Raw genomic sequence first — 18,087 nt, forward strand, 5'->3', positions numbered from 1 at the left:
GAACTGTAGCAAGAAATATCTTGATGGCACCTGGCGGGGAGGGTTTCCAGGCGCTGCCTCTGCAGGTGCTGCATACCAGTGCTTGTTTTGCAGCCTGTGCAGCGCAGCTCCTGTCTTACTGTAATGCTGAGACTCCCTTGCCTGGGAGTAGTCAGCTTGTGCATTTGCACATGCGCTTGGTCTTTAGGATTTTCCTGAAGCATATGCTGTTTATTTAAGGTTCACTTAACAAAGTACTGATTTCTTTTATGAATTATAAGGGTTCTGGAAGCTCCCACAGAGGTGAACAGCCAGTGAAAGTGTTACTACTTAGCTGTGTGAAATTTCCATTGGTGTACTTCATTTCATGTACAAAATGCTTAACTGGTAACTCCACTGCACGTGTGCGTGGCTCAGCCTGTTCCAGCACCTGTGTTTTGTTGCAATTATAGTCTTGTTCTGTAAATACTGGGGTTTGTGCAGTTTCTTTCAGGGTATTATTTCAAGCAGAGCCTCTTTGGAGGGCAAGGAGGGAGCTGCTCTGACTTCTTTTCTTTCCCTTTATTTTAGCAGAGGAAGACAAAAGCTCAGAGCCTGCTGAAATATATGTTATTGAGGCTTGTATAAATAGTGAAATGGGATGTAATATTTGATGTCCATTCTAAATTGTTGCTTCCGTATGGTTTTATGCAGTTAGCCTATATATGTTGATAAGAGAAAATGAAATACTGTTGCTTAAGCCATTAAGAAACAGCATGTCCTGCCGCTGGACCTCTTGCTGAACTGTTGGGAGTTCAGGGAACCTTATGTAGTGCTTCTAATGGTGTTCTTATTCTTTCATGACATATTCCAGCTGCAGGAAGAGCAAAGTGTGCGTAAGAAAGTCATCCAGGGAAATGTTGCTTGGTTTCCCTCGAAATAATTGAAAATCCTCTTGGTACAAGAAGGATAGAGGAAAGACTTTTCATTGAAGTCTCTACCTTACTAATGGGAAGGGCAAACCATTTTCTCACGTCCTCTTACCTTGAATGCAGTTTCCTTAACGCAGTTATCTTCTTTTTGTATCTGTGATCACTTGGACTTCTCAATATTCTCAAGTTCCTAATTTATGTTTTACTTCCCACTTGAAGGAGTTTAAAGTTATATTATTGAGTTCTCAAGGGCTTTTTGTTTGTAATGAATGCAGGCTTCATACTACCCTGATCTGGGTCTTCACAACAGTGGCTATGCTTCCACGTCTCAGTCTTCTTCCCAAAATGGAAACTGGGTCTGTTGTCCACTGGTTTTGCCTGGCCTGTGCTTCTCATTCTGACTTCATTTGGATAATATGACCTCTTGTATTAGAAATTAATCTGCACCAGTTGTCAGGAGTTTTTGTAGCTCTTAGTAAAACTGCAACAACCAAAAAGAAAAATCCCAAAACCAGAAAAAACTTTTTGTTTTAATATTGGAAAGAGTAACGGCAAGCCATTTTGAAATGGGCAGAAATAGCTTTCCTTTGCTGCTCCTCTCTTTCCTACAATTACTTTGCTTGCTTTTGGCCTAAACTGCTCTGGAAAAGTAAGGGAAATGTTAATTGACTCAAGTTCTTTAGGCAGTTCTGTTTGCCTGGAATGATACTAGAAGCAAAGTTCTGAAGCTTTGCAATGCCCTGGGAGGTTGGATTGTCCTCTGCACGTGGACAGAGCTGGGCAGCAGCATGCTGGTGCTTGAGCAGTGATCTGAGCAGGGCAGGGCAGTGTCACCCTGCTCCTGACAGCTGGGGCGCTCGGGGTGGCACATGGCCTGTGAGCTGGGGACTGCTGCTGGAGCGTCGCACCTACTCAGCAGTGTGTGCTTGCTGACCTGAGGTGCTGCATCTTGCAGATAATTACTAACATTTGTTTTATGGTGCTCTGACTTAGGTAGTCGTAACTTTTTTCTGAATAACTTGGGTTTTCTCAGCGCTAAATAGCAATACGCAACATGTGATCTTACAGCTGTGTGGAACACTTAACATGTACAGCTTAAAATATTGCTGTCTTTGCACGTAGCTCTTTTTCTGGTTTTGGTAGAAGTGAGGAGAAACACCCTTTCTGCCTGCTGCACACAAATGTGTTGGGAGACGATAACAACAACCTAAAATTAAATTATGCTCTTGTGCTTCTCTATGCTTTGGTGTCCTCCCTTCCTGTAGGAAATGCACGTCTGCTTGGTATTCTTAGTCTTGGGAGATGAGATCTAATGCTTTTATGTAATAGATGACTAATATTATTATACTGGGTTTCCTTCTGTTGCAGTGTAATAATTCTAACCTTTTACCAAGGTTGTTAATTCTGCTATAGGCATCCTTCTTTTTGTTTCATGTTCTATGCCAAAAAGTGTTGTGCTTGTCTTCCTCAGCCCTCCTTGCTGTACAGTGATGCCCTGCCAGCCAGAAGTTACAGGGTTTGTTGTACTAACACTCGAAGCACAAACACTGAAGCCACTCACTTCCAGCCATGCACATACTGTTTTTTACCTTTGTAGTTCTCGTTGGCTCCATTTCTTTCACATTGTGGTGTCACCTGTCTGGTCCATCTGAATGCACGCGTGCAGTGCTGTTTGTACGGAGTCAGACTTGCTGATCCTTCCTCTTGCTCCCATTGGAATTGTACAACCGCTGCTCGTGGAGCTGCTATGCTCCTGCAGGCTTCTCTTGGGATGCAGACAGTCATTTTTGTTTTTGTGCACCCCCAGGACAAATGGGAGCAGGCTGGAGAGAGGCAACATCAATTCTTTCTTAGTAGCCGAATTCCATGGTTCTTGTTGAAACCTAAAACCTGAGTGATGCTCACTTTAATTCTCAACCCTTAAAGGCAGAATTGCCTCTGTCTTTCCTGAACTAGATGCTTACAGGGGGATCTGGAGCCAGAAGTGCATCTTCCTCTTTTTTTATTAGTTTGGAAAACTGGCTTGTAATTGGAACCAGAAATGAAAATTAAACAGACATAAACGATTTAAGAATTGATGTAGCCATTTTGGTCGTAGGTAACGTTAACAATTGAAGTGGTGGAAGAACTGCTAGAAATGCATGACTGTGTGATGAATATGGGGCAATCATTCAGGTTTTGCATATGTGTTAAGCAGTATCCCAGCTCGCTGACTTAAGGTTGTGTTTTTCACTTGCATGCTGCTTGTGGTTGTTTGCAGGAGATGTCCCATACTTGTACATGCTCTTCATTCCCCTGTGTCCTTGCACCATGTGAATCTGCGATGCTACAGAGTGACAGCAGAAACTAGATCTGCCAGTATTGTTCTGACTCTATCTTTTACTTGTAGGCATCTGTGTATGACGAGAGTGTTTACAGCGGGAGTCGTCGGTATAGTGCTTCTAGTTCTCGTGCTGTAAGATGTTTTCTGCATTTCCCCCTTGTTGTGTCTCTGTCCTTCAGTAACTGTTTTTACCAGAATGCAGGCATTTTGGGGCTGAGGAGCATCTAAGATGGACTGTGACAGACTCATAGCCTGCTGCTGTAGGAATGTGCAAGCACTGATTCCGTGAGCTTCCACCAAATCCCAAATTCTGACCTATGTGGTGTGGTGCTGCGTCACCTTGGTGTGCTGCAAATAGCAGACCCCAGCACCAGGCAGTATCACTGCTGTGGCAAGGGGAGCTCAGCTCTGCCCTTGTGCTTAGCTTCCAGCTGAAGTACCTTGGCAAGGCAATGTAGAAAGTCCCTTTGCTCACTGAGACCTCATTTTTTTTTTTTCTGCCAACTGAGATTAACATAGATTAAAAAGGAATCGCTTCCCCAGCGTTACTTTGTTAGCACGCAGAGCGTGACGTGCGCAAGCTTTGTGAGCATACAGCTTGCCTGCTGGTATCACTTGGGTTGGTGCCCTGTAGAGATGGCTCAGGAGACTTGTGACAACATTTCTGAAATGCGTGCTGCTGGGAATGGGGGGCTCAGTCACTTACAGGGAGAGAAGAGAGGAATTCTTTGAAGCTGGACTCTGATCAGAAGTAACAATATAAGTTGTTTTTATGTAGAAGAAAAGATGTAGACCTCAGTTTACTGATTAGAAGACACAAGATGTCTTTGCTTTTTCTCAGAGAGTGCATCCATGCCATCAAGCTAGGTGTCCTAGCCAGTCAGTGCTTCTGCCATTGTCATATCTGCCTGAAAAACAAGAAAACAGGCGGGGAAAAAAAAGGGGGGGGGGGAGCCTCAAAACAAAGCATAGTTGTTAATTTAATGTTTAAAAACTTGCGATTTAGTTGGCTGGCCTGGAGGTGGAAACAAACTTTTGAGAATGCTCACTAAGCCCTTGTTAGCCATTAAAGGGCTCTCCTGTTGCATAACACTGCTTCATTAGGAGTGCTCTGCATCTTGCTGCTATTGATCTTAAGCTTCAAATTACTTTTTGTTTCCCAATTATGCCGTGTTTGCATTTGGCTGTCTTGTGGAATTGTCTGCCTGCAATTCAGTGAATTTGTTGTTTGCACTGCACCAAGCTGGTTGTCATCCTTTGTATGACAAGTCTTCCTTTGTAGGTAAGTGTCTCAGAGCTCCAGATGACACAGTTCTGGTTTGGGGAGAAGTAATTCCCAGTGGACTGTGAGCCTGAGAGCTGTTTACAAGCCCCATTGCTAATGGTCTGAACATGAAATCAATTCTGGTGCTTGTTCCCCTTCATCTGTCCCATCCACCATCGTGCCACAGGTCCTGTGCATCACGCGCTCCTCCGGTTTGTGTTGCACAGTTGGTGGTTCTAGTGTGAGAGCCAAAGCATGAGACTTTGGCCTCATATGGAGCAGCTTCGTCACAGCCATGGTGTTTCCAGTGGATATTTCAGCATCACTGAACCCCATAGTGCTTCTGTGCCCTCAGAGGGTATGCAGTGTGGGTGGCTTCATGGTTAGTAACTATGCCTGTGCTGGATTGTAGTCAGGGTTATTTCCCGCTTACCCTGATATCGTTTATTAGTACTGTAAGCTTCATTTACACTGTGCTGCTTTCTTAGCGTGATGGAAGATACTGAAGCAGTTCTCCAATAGCGAAGACCTGGGTGCCTCAGTGGTAGTTTTAGGGGATTCCTGCAGTGGCCTGGTAAACTAATGATGAAACCTTTAAATAAAATAAAAGTAGACACATATCAGAAGTAAGATAATTCTTTAGTTTTCATATCCCAGAACAAAGGACTATGAAAAAACTCTCAGAGGTCATGCAGCAACTCAAGGTACCAGGGGCTTAACTACTGCTTGTTGCTGCCCTGAGCCGCCTCCTTCCTCTGCTCAGTGCGAGGCTTTGTGTAGATCTGGTGCACTGACACGACCCTTAAGAAAGGCTACACTCACCTGCCTTGAGGGAGCGGTAATAAGAGAAACAATGTGTTCAGTAAAGACCTAGGGACTTGGTTAACTTGTATCTGTTTTGAATGTGTCGAACTCTGTCAGTATGCTTGTGTTCTGTAAAACCCCTTTACGTACAAGATTAAGTATGAAGCTGCTGCTTTGAAATTTTGAAAAACACAGGGAATAGTTCTAAAATTAATAGAAAGGGTAAGTTCTAGGTCTGTTTCCCTGCTGCTTCAAATTTTCATTTCCATTCTGTACTCCCACTGCATTATAACCCCTGAAAAGAAAGCAGAATATGTGCATTCTTTGCCCTTGTCAGCAGCAAGTCAGCCCTGTCTGCTGTGCATCACTGCTTAGGTATTTGCTTTTAGGAAGGGCTAAAATACTTCCTTTGGCAGGAGGTGAGGGCTGCAGGTGCTGGAAAATCAGGAAGGTTCTTCAGTCTCTGAGATGGTCTTGATTTCTGCTTGAATCACTGTAGAGCTGGATGGTTATTGCTTTGGCCTGTGGAACATGGATTCATTTTATATGTGCACAATGTTGGAAGAACAAGAAGACAGCTCTCTGGAGAGCCTCGGAGCTCTCAAAGACAAGTGGGATTTAGCCTTTTGTATTGAAATTGAGAGCTTTTAGATTGTGAATGGTATCCTGAGGTATTTAAATACAAGTTACTAGTTTTGCTGTGCCATTCTGTGAATTGAATCAAAACTCTTTCCTTGGTAAACTTCAACTAGAATTACTGTTTGCCTCTTTTTTTTTTTCAAATTAACACTTGAAGTGTCTCTTCTCTGACTTTAACTGCTCTTCCTTTGTCCAGCTGCATGCAACCATTTCTGTAACTAACTGCAGATGCAATGCTTTAATTTCTCTCTTGCTCCCTTTCCCAAACCTAATTCTTTTCTCTCCTCTCTGCTTGCTGGTCCTGGATTGCTCACGGCAGCCTTCGGAGTACAGCTGCTACCTCGGTTCAGGATCTCGGGCGTCCTCAAGAGCCAGCTCTGCTCGGGCCAGTCCAGTGGTGAGCTCCTCTATTTTCCTTTGCTCCAAAACTGTTCTATTTCTCTGTCCTTCACACTATTCTCTGCACAAAGAGGTCGCTGTCCCTCATGAGAGTTTTTGATTCTATTAATTGGGTCATCTAGGTGATACTGGAGATGAAGGGGTGAACCAGTTGAGAAGTTACAAAGGCAAAGGAGAAAGAATTAACATTGTTACAGGAACCCAGAGGGTACTTCTATTGTAAAAACACAACATTTGCATGAAATTAAAGCACACTGGCAAGGATACTGAGGAAAAGATTGCATTGTTGATGGATAGTGCTGCATCTCCTTTGACTATTACAATCAGGTAACCCTAAATCTTACTGCTGCGTTCCAGTTTCTCTCCATTCAGCAGTATCATGGTGAGGTGTTGTTGCAAGGCTATTGGAGTTGAACAGACTTGTAGACTACCAGGCACAGCAGTCTCTAGCATTGTGAAGTTCTAGAAGTAATAGGTGTTAGCTTGTATAGCATGGAGCTTGTACAGCTCAGGAGCATGAACTCCTGAGTGGTCATGGCTGTGCAAGGCACAAACACTGAAGGTTTTCCTGTGACTGTAGTTGACCAAGACATCTGCATTTTTTTTTTCCTGCTTCTTACTGATAGAAAGTAGCTGTCTCCTATTTTCAATGGCATGTCGCTGTTTTCTCTTGCTCCATCTAGGTGTTCCCACCTCTCAATACTTTGTTCTTAGTTTCAGAGCAAAGCCTGGTAGCCTGGTGACAGCAGCAGAGCGCAGCAGCTTTCCTTTTACAGGAAACGTGCGGCTTACAGTAGACTTATCTGTAACCAGTTAGTCTTCCACAGCAAGTGTGTTTGGAAGTGTTGCACTGCATTTTGGTGCTCTTTGTAGCGAAATAGTCATGTGGTGATGTGGGACCTGTTACGGATTGCTTACTACATCCTCAAGATGCAGAGCGATCAAGAGGGTGATATCATGAATTAACGCACATGACATGCCTCTCTAGTCCTAACATCTATTGCATTTGTGGCTTTAAAAGCCACAAAAGGGGAATATCTGGATACTCAAGGTAGTGCAGCAAGGTAAGCTGTACCATGGAAATTTGGAGAGTTCCTCTTCAGTAGCACAGACAGCCTGCAGTGATGAATGGCATCGTATCTGGTGTCCTCCATCACACCATCCCCCCAGACACAGTCTGCAGTTTGAAAGTGCACTCCTGGCACTTTCTTCCACAGCTGGAACTGCACAGAGTGCCTGCAGCGTGACAGGGATGGGTGCCTGAGCTCTGCCCACATGTTCGCTTCTTAGCATCAGCAGGGAGTGGGCAAGCCTTCAGGTCATTGAGCAAGCCTCGTCCTCCCACGTGACAGAGGTGCTGAATAAAGTGCGTGAATAAAGGCCTTACAAACTGAATTTTAATTATCCTCAAGGCAAAAAATAATTTGTATAGCCTGGGATGTCATTAAGGCCCTTTAAGTGTAAGAACTCGGTACCCCTGTGTTGACGTTGGTTTCCATTATGTGTTTTTTTGCGTGCATTCTGAGTCATTAGTGCAAGTTGTTCTTAGTAATAAGAAAAAACGGTTTGTCCCTCCTGGGACTTACAGGGGATTTTTCTTATTTTAATTCTCTGCTTACAATTTGGACTGTTTGCATGCAAGTGGGTGGAGGTGGTTAGTCATGTCAGCACAGAAATTGGAGAGGTGCCACACTGAATTGGACCTGCAGGGAGACAGGAAGCAGTCAGGGCTGAACAAGCTGAGTTTCCAGCATGTTTTTATCACTTACCGGTTTGATAGTTCACAATATCTGTGCGCCGTGATAAAAATCAGCACCTAACACTGAAGGTGAATATGATTTTCTTATGTTTGTGAGGCAGAAGAACGGAATTGAACCGTTCCCTAGTTTGATTGACTCTTGTGAGAAGTTAGATATTGAGAAAGGAAAACTTTTGAACGTAACTTTGTGAATTAAAGAGTAAGATATGCTGTCACTCCAGCCCTTAAATCTTCTCTGAGAATTCTGTTTCTCCCCGTCACTGTTCATTAAACACCATGCCAAAAGCTACAGTAGTTTTGCCAAGTTGTGGCTGGAAATGTAGTATCACTCAGCAAGGGCAGGTTTTGGGATGTGAATTTAGCATGGCTGAGAGCAGTGTTTCTTGTTTGAAGAAGCTTATCACGTTCTTGCCAGCAATGAAATGAAGACAGCAACAGACTTAATTCTCATGGAAGCAGTTATCTGTGTGCTGAAGCTTAACTTTTTCCTTGCACCAAAAGATTTACATGGAGCTGCGTCCCAGCCCAGGCACTGGCGGGGCCTGCATCTGCTTAGACCTCTCCAGTGAGGATTTGCTGCAATGCTCACTCGCGTTTCTGATACTGATAAGTTTGTTTAAACAGTGAGCTTTGGCATAACATGCATTCCTGAGTGAGAATAGTTGTGACAGATCCACTTGAGACTTGACAAAGTTCAGCAGTGTTTTTCAGTGCTAATTGCTGGAGTTAAGGTGGCTCTTCCTATTGGACAAACGCTTGGGATCCCTGAGCCATCTGGAGCCCCAGCCGAGCAGCCAGAGCAGTGCGGTTCAGTTGTGATTGGGTGGGTTGCTCTGCTGGCTCTTTAGTGCAGGCCACTCTTTTCCTTTCAGGCCCTGCTGTAGTGCTTCAAGAGCAGGAAACGATCTTAATTAGATCTGTCACAGCCGAGGCCTTGTTTTTATGAGGAAGTGATCTAAGCGCAAGATCCAGGAAGACCTGATAGTGCCCTTTCAGTATGTAAAGATGGGTATAAGAAGGAAGGTGACAGACTCTTTAGCAGGGTCTGTTGTGACAGGACGAGGGGAAATGGTTTCAAACTAAAAGAGGAGAGATTTAGACTGAACATAAGGAGGAAGCTTTTTACAGTATGGGCTATGAGGCACTGGCGCAGGTGGCTCAGAGAGGTGGGGGATGCCCCTTGACTTCTAAATCCAGGTAATTCTTCCTCTCCTGTGTGCAGCTGGGACGTTACGCGGAGCTGCTGCTGGGCCTCAGGGCTGCGTGGAAGGTGTTGGAGAGCACTTGTGTCAGACATGCTGCGCAGTGCTGCTGCAGGCTCGCTGTCTGGCCTGGGCAGTCACTGACAGAGCAGCTTCAAGGGTTAACCTGCCAGTCCTCTGTGGTGCAGAGAGAAATACTTCTTAAGACATAGCGCTAAAATGATTTTAGTGTCTATGAAAAATAGGCAATATATCCATATATAGGCTTGCAGGATGATATTGCTCTTGTTAAGTTTCCAGCTGCAGTAAGCCTCTAATATTGCTGACACTTTTGTAACGTGACGCTGGATTTATTCTGATCTAACTTTCAGAAGAGACTGAACTCTGATCCTACTACACTTCTTCTTGCAAAGAGCAGCCTATTGCTCTTGCCAAAGCAAATGTGTACGCTGGAGTTCGTCAGAAAATTGCCTTCTTTACCTTCTTTTTTTAATACGCTAAAATACAAATTGCCCAACTTATTGACAGTGAAGAAGGTAATCTGGTGAGAGACATACCCATGCCTTTGTAGAAATGAAAAATGACAACGTTCTATAAATTCGAGGTCGTGTATCGTTAAGTGAACCCCTCCTAATCTCTCTTCTTCTAGCAAGTATGCTGCGTGTAGCATTGTGAAACTGGAGCATTTGTTTTCAGTCTAGTTGCTTACAGTACCTTTTATTGCATGTAGATATGGAAGGTAAAATATTTTGGACGAGAGATTAGCATGACTTCAAGTAAAGAGGTTTTCCTGAACATCCTTTGATTTCTTACTGGATCAGATGCCAAAGGGCTCCTCAGAGACTGACTGAAGACTGAAAAGCCAGGGTTCCCCCTGCTGGCTGTCTGAACTTGGAAAGCATTCCATCAAAGAACAGAATGAGAGCTGTGGGAAACATTCATATTAATCAGACTTCTGTCATTCACAAGACACTCGTTACAGCTTTTGTTGTGTTGCTGCCTTATAAATGTAAAATTAAATCTTAGTAATGAAGTGATACTGAGTTAAGGGAAATGGCTTTGCTCAAAACAGATGAAATTTTTAAGCAGTAATGTTGAAATAAATTGGCAGAGATTCTTACTTTAAGGAGAAAATGCTGTGGCTGTTTCACTCGTGGCACCAAATAGATGTGTGTAGCAGAGCATTGCTGGGGAAAATGAAATTTCCTATAATTTTTGAAATCACACAAATTTTGAAAGTTATTTAATAGGTTTGAATGATTACATCCTATCGTAAATCTCAATTATTGAAGATTGTTTTTCAAGAGATCTGCAGCAAACATCACAGTATGGGAATGAGAGCAGAGTAGAAACATCCACTGCATGCATATCTTTCAACACATTAGCTTTAATGCCTTCCCCTTTTGTAAATTGAAGCTTTTATTTGACTCGTGATGCTTTACTTAAAGAAGAGAAGAAATCTTGATTTTTTTTTTTTTATCTTATTAAAAACATCTTTTCATCCTTATTCTGCAAACCATTGAAGGAAAGCAGTATTTTAATTTGAGCCCTGAAGTCATAATGCAGACTTTGTAAAAGGCAGTATATAAATTCCTGGATAGAAAAAAACTGTGTGTGCATGTATGCATTAATATGTGGTAGCACACCGGTATTTATACCTTCACAACTTTCTTGTTACACAGCAAAGCAGTGTTTGGCTAGGCTGGAAAGCTGCCAAATGAAACCTGTGCTGCCCAGGAATGGAAGTAATAGGGTATTGTGGGCAAAGGGCAACTTAACAAGTGGGGTCATCCACACATTGCTCCGTATAATTCCAAAAATATGATGAATGTTGACTGATTGGAAAGAGATGGAAGTTTTGAGTTTGTTCTCTCCGATGAAACTTATTAGCTTACACTCAGCTACACCCTGCCTTCCTCTGAAGCAGATCTCTGTTGCTTTCTCAGTCATTTCAAAATCGCTCTTCTCTTTAGCTCTCTTTGGCTCTTGATCTGGGTAAGCTGGTTTTGAAAAGTATTTTTTCAGGAAACCGTCTTGACTGCTGTACTGAGCATTCCCAGAAGCTGACATCTGGACCTCTTGCATCTGCCTATGTTCTGCGTGGTTCTGCTCTGTCTTCTGAGCACTGAACTTGTCTTGATTCCTGGTAATTTTCTGTGCTCCTAAATGCTGCTTTGGCTCCAGTCTTTTTTCTTCTAGGCTACTTTCAGCATAAGTTGGGTCATCTGAATCCGTAAATTCCAGGGAAGTTCTGAAATCACAGACTGGCTGTTTGTTTAGACTTTGAACTGGTCCCAGATATGTGACTGCAGGGTCAGTTTTTGTAGTCTCAGCCTTACCTGCATTTTTGCTTGTCAGATGCCTACTCTCACAAAAAAGAGAACACTTAACTTATTGGAGGTTCTAAGCTTTAGATTTCTATTTTACTTTTTTCTCTTTTATTTGGGTGAGGTGCAGATGCAGTCTGGTTCTTCAGACCTAAGTTGATGCCTTGCTTTTTGGAGTGAGGGGTGGAGGTGCTTCAGAGGTCATTTATTTTATTTAAAGTCCATAAAACTGTTCCTTCAAGAAGCTGTCTTGATCTGGAAGTCTGGCCGCCTTTCATTTAAACGACTTTGATCTCTTTTCTTAAGAAAGTTGCTGTTTTAGGTTCATTAGAGAAATTGTTAATGAAAAGTCTCTTTAAGGTTTAAGAATTCCCCTTCTGACACTGTATTGCCTTCTCTTATACTTCAGTATCTGATGATTCCTTCTAAACCTTTGTTTTACAGATTGAGGAGCGGCCAGAAAAGGATTTTGAGAAGGTAAGAAGAATCTTGTGAACTGCTCTGACAGTATCGCAGCTTGCTTTTTTTTTTTTTTTTTGAACTTGCAGTAAGTTGCCGCACAGTGGATTTTAGGGAAGTTTGAATTAACAGAGCCTTCTATTCCTACATTTTTTGAAAACAGACTTGAAACTTGCCTGATCATTCAGGGGTTAAATAGTTAACATTTAACAGCACTCAGCTGAAGTTGTTCCAGGGTAAGCCACGTGAATATTGGTTTTGTTTAGTAGAGCTTAATGATGGTATTGCATAAAAATAAATAAAATGAAGATCATACTGCAGCAGTGAGAAACTAGCTTCATGTGGAACCCCCACTATTCTAAAACAGTGCTGCTGCGGAGTAGGTAAATACAAATGAAAGCAGAACAGTGTGAGGAGTAGTCAAAAGCATCTACAACATAATACAAGTTCTGAAAGTGTCTGGCAAGATGGTACTAGACCCGAAAGATTTTGTCTAATTAAGAATTAATATTTAGAAGCTAACTTGTGCACAAAGATAACAATGTTTACCTCTGGTCTCCTTTTTCTCATTAGCTCCTCTTGCTAAATGTTGATCTCAGTTCTTCTTCTTGAGAGATGTTAATGAAACTTGCATGATTTAGAAATGCATGGGTTCTTCTTTCCTGGCCTGAACTAAGGGCTGCCCTTGCTGATGAGCTGTGTAACAACAGCTCCTGTTCCCCTGCATTTGTTTTCTAATGTTTCTCATGGCACTAAAGACCAGTTAGGAATTAGGATGAGCTAAAAGCCACAGAAAAAGCCACAGATCTGTCTCTGGTTGTGTTAGATGCCTAGATAACACCAATTACCATTAGCTCTTTTTCTCCTGATTTGATTTGAGACTGATGAAACTACACAAAAATATTCTAACTCCCAGTAACAATTACACTGTTGAGATCCAGAGGATGGGAAGTTTGGGTTTTATGTTGCTTTGGTCTGGCCTTTTTTTTTCTCTTGTTTTGTTCAGTGGTGGTTTTTTTTCTTGCTGATGCACAAGGCGATCAGTGTGCTTTATTGGAATGTCTCTCAGTGCCAAAGACACAATTACTGTTTTGTCATTTATCTTTATCAACAGATATATAGTCTATGTTGTATGTATTAAAAATAGTATATTCACAACCATATTTAACTGTATGTGATTCCAGGGAGCACGTACTGTCTCAAGTTTATCAGCAGCTACCTTAGCTTCCTTGGGTGGGACTTCTTCACGAAGAGGCAGTGGGGATACGTCCATCTCCGCGGATACGGAGGCCTCTATTAGAGAAATCAAGGTGAGACGTTCTTAAAGCCAACATAAACTGTATTTAACCATGGCTTATTTTTTATCTGAATATCTGGGCAGTCCATAACTAAACTGGTTTTTTTCTTAAGTCTGTTTTTAAGGCTGCATTCTGATATACTTTCTGATATACACTGATATTTCTAAATTGGAGATGTGCATTCTGTTAGCTTTCAGACATTACAACAAGTTAAAATATCTGGAATTTCTATTGGAAACCTCAGATACAAGCAGTTCTGTCCAGTTTCAGCACCATTAGAACAGCTGAAAGATAACCATTTGGTGGTGACCAGGGACAAAGAGGAGAGACTGTGCATAGGCCTTACAATGACATTTAATGTGATGGATGGATTTCATGCAGTCTTTCCTATAATGCTAGTACAGCCTGTATCTCAGACTTGCTTTGACAGCTTTGACCTTGCTATCAGAATTCCCCAAGAAGGATGATAGTGGAAAGCAGTAGAGAATGTCTCTGACTGGGGTACGCCCTTGTTGGAGACCTCAAAGTTGGAGCTGTATCTTGGCCTTATTGTTGAAGACTTCATTTGTCCAGTCAAGAATTGAAGAATGAGGGTAAACTTCTAACCAAGATGTTTCATCCTCTAGCAAGGCTTCAGATTAGGATCAGACTGCTTAACCTGCATGGTAGAAATACATGAGAACTTTGAATACTTGTTCTTCCATTTGCACTTGTACCCATTAGTTTCAGTGACATCATTGACCTTTCTCACTGTTTCTCTCAGGATATCTATGAGTTAAAGGAGCAGATTCAAGATGTAGAAGGCAAATACATGCAGGGACTGAAAGAAATGAAGGTACTGGTTTATTGCAGAGTGGAAGTGTGGTAATTAACACCAGCTAAACATTCACAGAGCTAGGGTGAGATGTAGCACTGACCTTGCACACTTTTCTTCTGGGAGGGGTTGTAAACTGAAAAGCTTTGCGTTACCTGGAAAAGTGTCCCTTCTGGTGTCTGTTGATTGTGGTGAGCAATGCTTCCAAATTTCAACTGAAAGGCTGCTGATTACTATTGCATGTCTTACTTGCCATTCAGAAAAGGTAATCATTTTGCTAGCAAATTAAAATTACTAGGGTTTTTTAATAGCTTTGTAATCCAGGAAGCCTCCCAAAATTGGAAGCTGGCACTAAGGAAGCACTTACTACTTCTACGAAGCTAGAAATGAGTTTTGATGCGGCAACTAATGTGCATCAGCACAACACTGCATGATAAGGCAGCAACAGTATTAGCTACATTTTTGCAAAAGTCAGTCTTGCAAAGATCATTGCCTATAATGCAACATTTATCAGCGTGAATTGCTGACTGTGTTTGTCATTAACTTAGTGAAGTTACTGCCATCTTGAGTTGTGAATGGAAGAAAGAGTCGTTTCGCCCTATTTATGTGAAGCCTGTTTTGTTTTTTGTTTTTCCCTCTGATCAGTGTGTAGAAAATGTAGCAGAATAGTCACACTGCATTTAAAAAAAGTATGTTGTCTTCAGGTTTGCATCCCTTAGACTGCATTCTCTGGTGATTTGTATCTAAGCCAAGGCAGGTCTCAGGGGCAGTGTTTAATTCTGGCTTTGCTTTGGTGCAGATGTGTCCAGGTGATAGCCCAACAGTGATGGCACTTGATGCTAATGAAACTAAACGTAGCATGCTGAAGGAGCGCTGCAACTACCTTAAATTACTTGCATATACTTCCTTTCCAGCTAATTTCTGAGATTAATCAAACCACTGTTTCCAAATTCTGACTGCTTTCTTGTGCTTAATATTTCTCACCCTTCGGCTGGAATGTGTGCCAAAACACAACTTGTGTTTAAGGGTATGAATTTATACAGGCCAAAAGACAAATGCTCTTATTTGTCGATAGAAATCTGAACTAAACTGGCTCAGACTTAATGTTGTGATCGTCTCACTCTGTCATCCCCAGTTTTGTTTATTGAATGGAATGGGAAGTATATGAAAGTTGCCAGTGCTGTAGGCATAACTCCAGTAGTACTGAAGTTTCTAGAAAAGCTGCTTGGTCTGGAAACTAAAATGATGTGCGTCTTTGCATATTTTCAGTGGTTTGCCTATGTAAGTCCTCTATCTCTATATTAAAATCAAATACTGCAAGTTTGACTGCACGGCATGGAGAACGATCCTGATCTTTATTTTGCCATTGTCTGTTGTTATGAACATCTCAGTCTCTTACATTCAGGTCAAATTATTAAGAAGGATTTTCACAACACTGGGATTTGTATCTTACAGAGTAAACTTGTTAAGATGGAACGTGATATAGGAAACATATAAAAATGATGCATCACATCGCAAAAGCTGCAGCTTTCACAGCAAATTCTAATCACTGAGTTAGTGTACTTAATTACATTAGTGTCTCCTACCTCACACTGCAAGGATCCTTGAAATTTGCGTGAAGTGGCTGTTAACTGCCTTAGGTTAAAGCCTATTCCATTAAGATAGGACTACCTAAAATGATCTTAAATCAAGGTTAGTTTACCTTTAAAGAAAAAAAAAATTGCCACTTGTCATCTTCATCAGCTGCTTTGAGCTGGCCAGTGTTCAGTGGGAGGAGGGAGAAGGAAGAAAACCCTGAGAAAGCAGGATCTGAAGCAGCAGAGGACAGGAAACATTTAATCCGTCCCAAGGTAAGGTTTCTTGCTCGTTAACAGAAGCCTTGTGGAAACACAGGGAGGTTATCCTCACCTTGGGACAGTTGCTAAGTCTGTCCCACAGATGATTAGCACTGGTTTCAGCAAGACTACACCAGAGGCTTGTGTTTTTATACCTTCATTTTCTCACTCAAGGTCTTGGCTTGCAGAGTGATTTTTGTAACTGACCTCTCACTGTGGATGCTTATTCTTTGCAGGACTCTCTAGCTGAAGTTGAAGAGAAATATAAAAAGGCTATGGTGTCAAATGCTCAACTAGACAACGAAAAAACAAATTTCATGTACCAAGTAGATACCCTGAAGGATGCGCTCTTAGAGTTAGAGGAACAGCTTGCAGAGTCCAGGAGGCAATATGAAGAAAAGAGTAAAGTATGTATATAGCAATGGCACGTTATTTAACAGTGAAAGACTTCTGGGGGGCAGACATCTTAAAGAGGATCAAACCAAATTACTATTCAAGATCTTAAATAAGTTATTGTTTTAGGTGATGTTAAAGTGAGCGTGTTATATAGCAGCATGTTATGTGCTTGCAATCATACATGTACTTGCTTAAATTTCTGTTTTAGAAAGCAATTTCTAAAGTGAAGAAATGTTTCATATGGGAATGATACACTGGAGTACTTCTATAGTATCATATGTCCCTTTGTATTCTATGTTTGAAGTAAATTTAAAGATTTTGTTCATAACTTCTGGAGTATTTTAGTGGACAAAACTCTCTTCCAAAGAGTTGTACAGCTTATAGAGTTAAAGTAGCTACACAGTTGACTGTTGAATTGTTTTGCATGAATTCAGCATCTGAAAGCTAGGTGGTGTTAAATAATAAGCCTGTGGCTTGTGTTAGCTTCTCAGAACTGTCCTTTCAGCTTGGGAGCATTTTACTATGAAGTACTGCAAAACAGACAGCTCCTGGAAGATTTGGTGGTTGGTTTGTTTGGTTTTGGTTGGTTCATTGGTTGTTTTTTTTATTTGTTTTGTTTTGATTTGTGTTTGGCTTTTCATTTGTCTGGTTTTTTTAAGTCCTTACCATCCAGCAAATTTTTTGTGGTGTTCTTACATAGGAAGAGTGGGTTAAATTCCCACCCATTCATCTGTGAAGTCAGTAGGACTTGAGTGTAAAAGCTTTTCACTGGCAGCTTGCTGCTCAAATTATGAAGCTGGCTAAATGATGTCTGTCACTTCTATGTTTGATGTAATAATAGTTTTTTGGGGAGAAGGACAAATAATAATAAAGCTGTATTCTTGTGGGATTGTGATTAGAAGCATATTCAAGAATCATGCGGCAATAACCATTTTCATTGCGCTTATTTCCTCCTGTTTGTCATGGGATGCTATTTTTGATCAATTACATCTCATGAATTTTTCATCATTCATAGGAATTTGAGAGAGAGAAGCACGCTCATAGCATATTGCAGTTTCAGTTTAAGGAAATCAAAGAGGCTTTGAAGCAAAGAGAAGAAATGCTTGCAGTAAGTAACTTCACTTTTTTAAAATGGTTTATTTGATTGGTGTGTGCCCAGTTAGCAGTACGTGTGTAGAAAGTAAGGAGTTTTATTCCCTTCTCAAGTTGCTCACCTGAAGAAATACTAGTGTTTCAGGCCTAGCAGGTTCAGAGCTAACTTACAGAAATAGTATTTTCCTAGATATTATCTGAAGTTGCATTGGCCACAATGTGAAATAAGCTGTTTTCTCAACAGCCGCTTATGGAGATGTAGAGGAAACTAGTGGAACTATCTAACTCTATAAATCATCTTGTGAATAGTAACATTGTCTTTGGAAGTGTAGATTTAGCTGATGTGTGAGAAGTTAACAAATTGTGCATGTAGATACCCTTTTACTTCACCTGACTATTTTGTTCTCTGGCATCACTGCAATCTTGACTGTCTTTGTTAACCTGTTACCTACTTTCTGTCTTCTCATTTTGCTCCTGTCTCAGGAAATCCAACAGCTGCAACAGAAACAGCAGAACTATGTCAGGGAAATTTCTGATCTTCAGGAGACAATAGAGTGGAAAGACAAAAAAATAGGGGTAGGACTGT

At 41.5% G+C, this 18,087-nt stretch overlaps 1 protein-coding gene across 20 annotated transcripts in view; it reads left to right on the top strand.

Moving 5' to 3' along the window:
• LRRFIP1 (LRR binding FLII interacting protein 1) overlaps positions 1 to 18,087 on the top strand; it is a 97,458-nt gene that overhangs the window by 62,197 nt on the left and 17,174 nt on the right. For 15 of the 20 annotated variants that reach the window (XR_002439650.1, XM_021399780.1, XM_021399762.1 and 12 more), the window contains 4 exons: positions 12,052 to 12,084; positions 13,251 to 13,376; positions 16,250 to 16,420; positions 17,425 to 17,517. Coding sequence is in view for 19 of the 20 variants with exons in the window: in XM_021399780.1 (XP_021255455.1) it covers positions 12,052 to 12,084; positions 13,251 to 13,376; positions 16,250 to 16,420; positions 17,425 to 17,517 (423 nt within the window). In the remaining variant the exon portion in view is untranslated. Of the gene's footprint in view, positions 1 to 6,239; positions 6,318 to 12,051; positions 12,085 to 13,250; positions 13,377 to 16,249; positions 16,421 to 17,424; positions 17,518 to 18,087 lie in introns of all 20 variants that reach the window. The other 5 variants (XM_021399764.1, XM_021399767.1, XM_021399776.1 and 2 more) reach the window with 1 other exon arrangement.

The sequence above is a fragment of the Numida meleagris genome, chromosome 5, assembly GCF_002078875.1.
Source record: "Numida meleagris isolate 19003 breed g44 Domestic line chromosome 5, NumMel1.0, whole genome shotgun sequence".
In the NCBI taxonomy this organism is placed as follows: Eukaryota; Metazoa; Chordata; class Aves; order Galliformes; family Numididae; genus Numida; species Numida meleagris.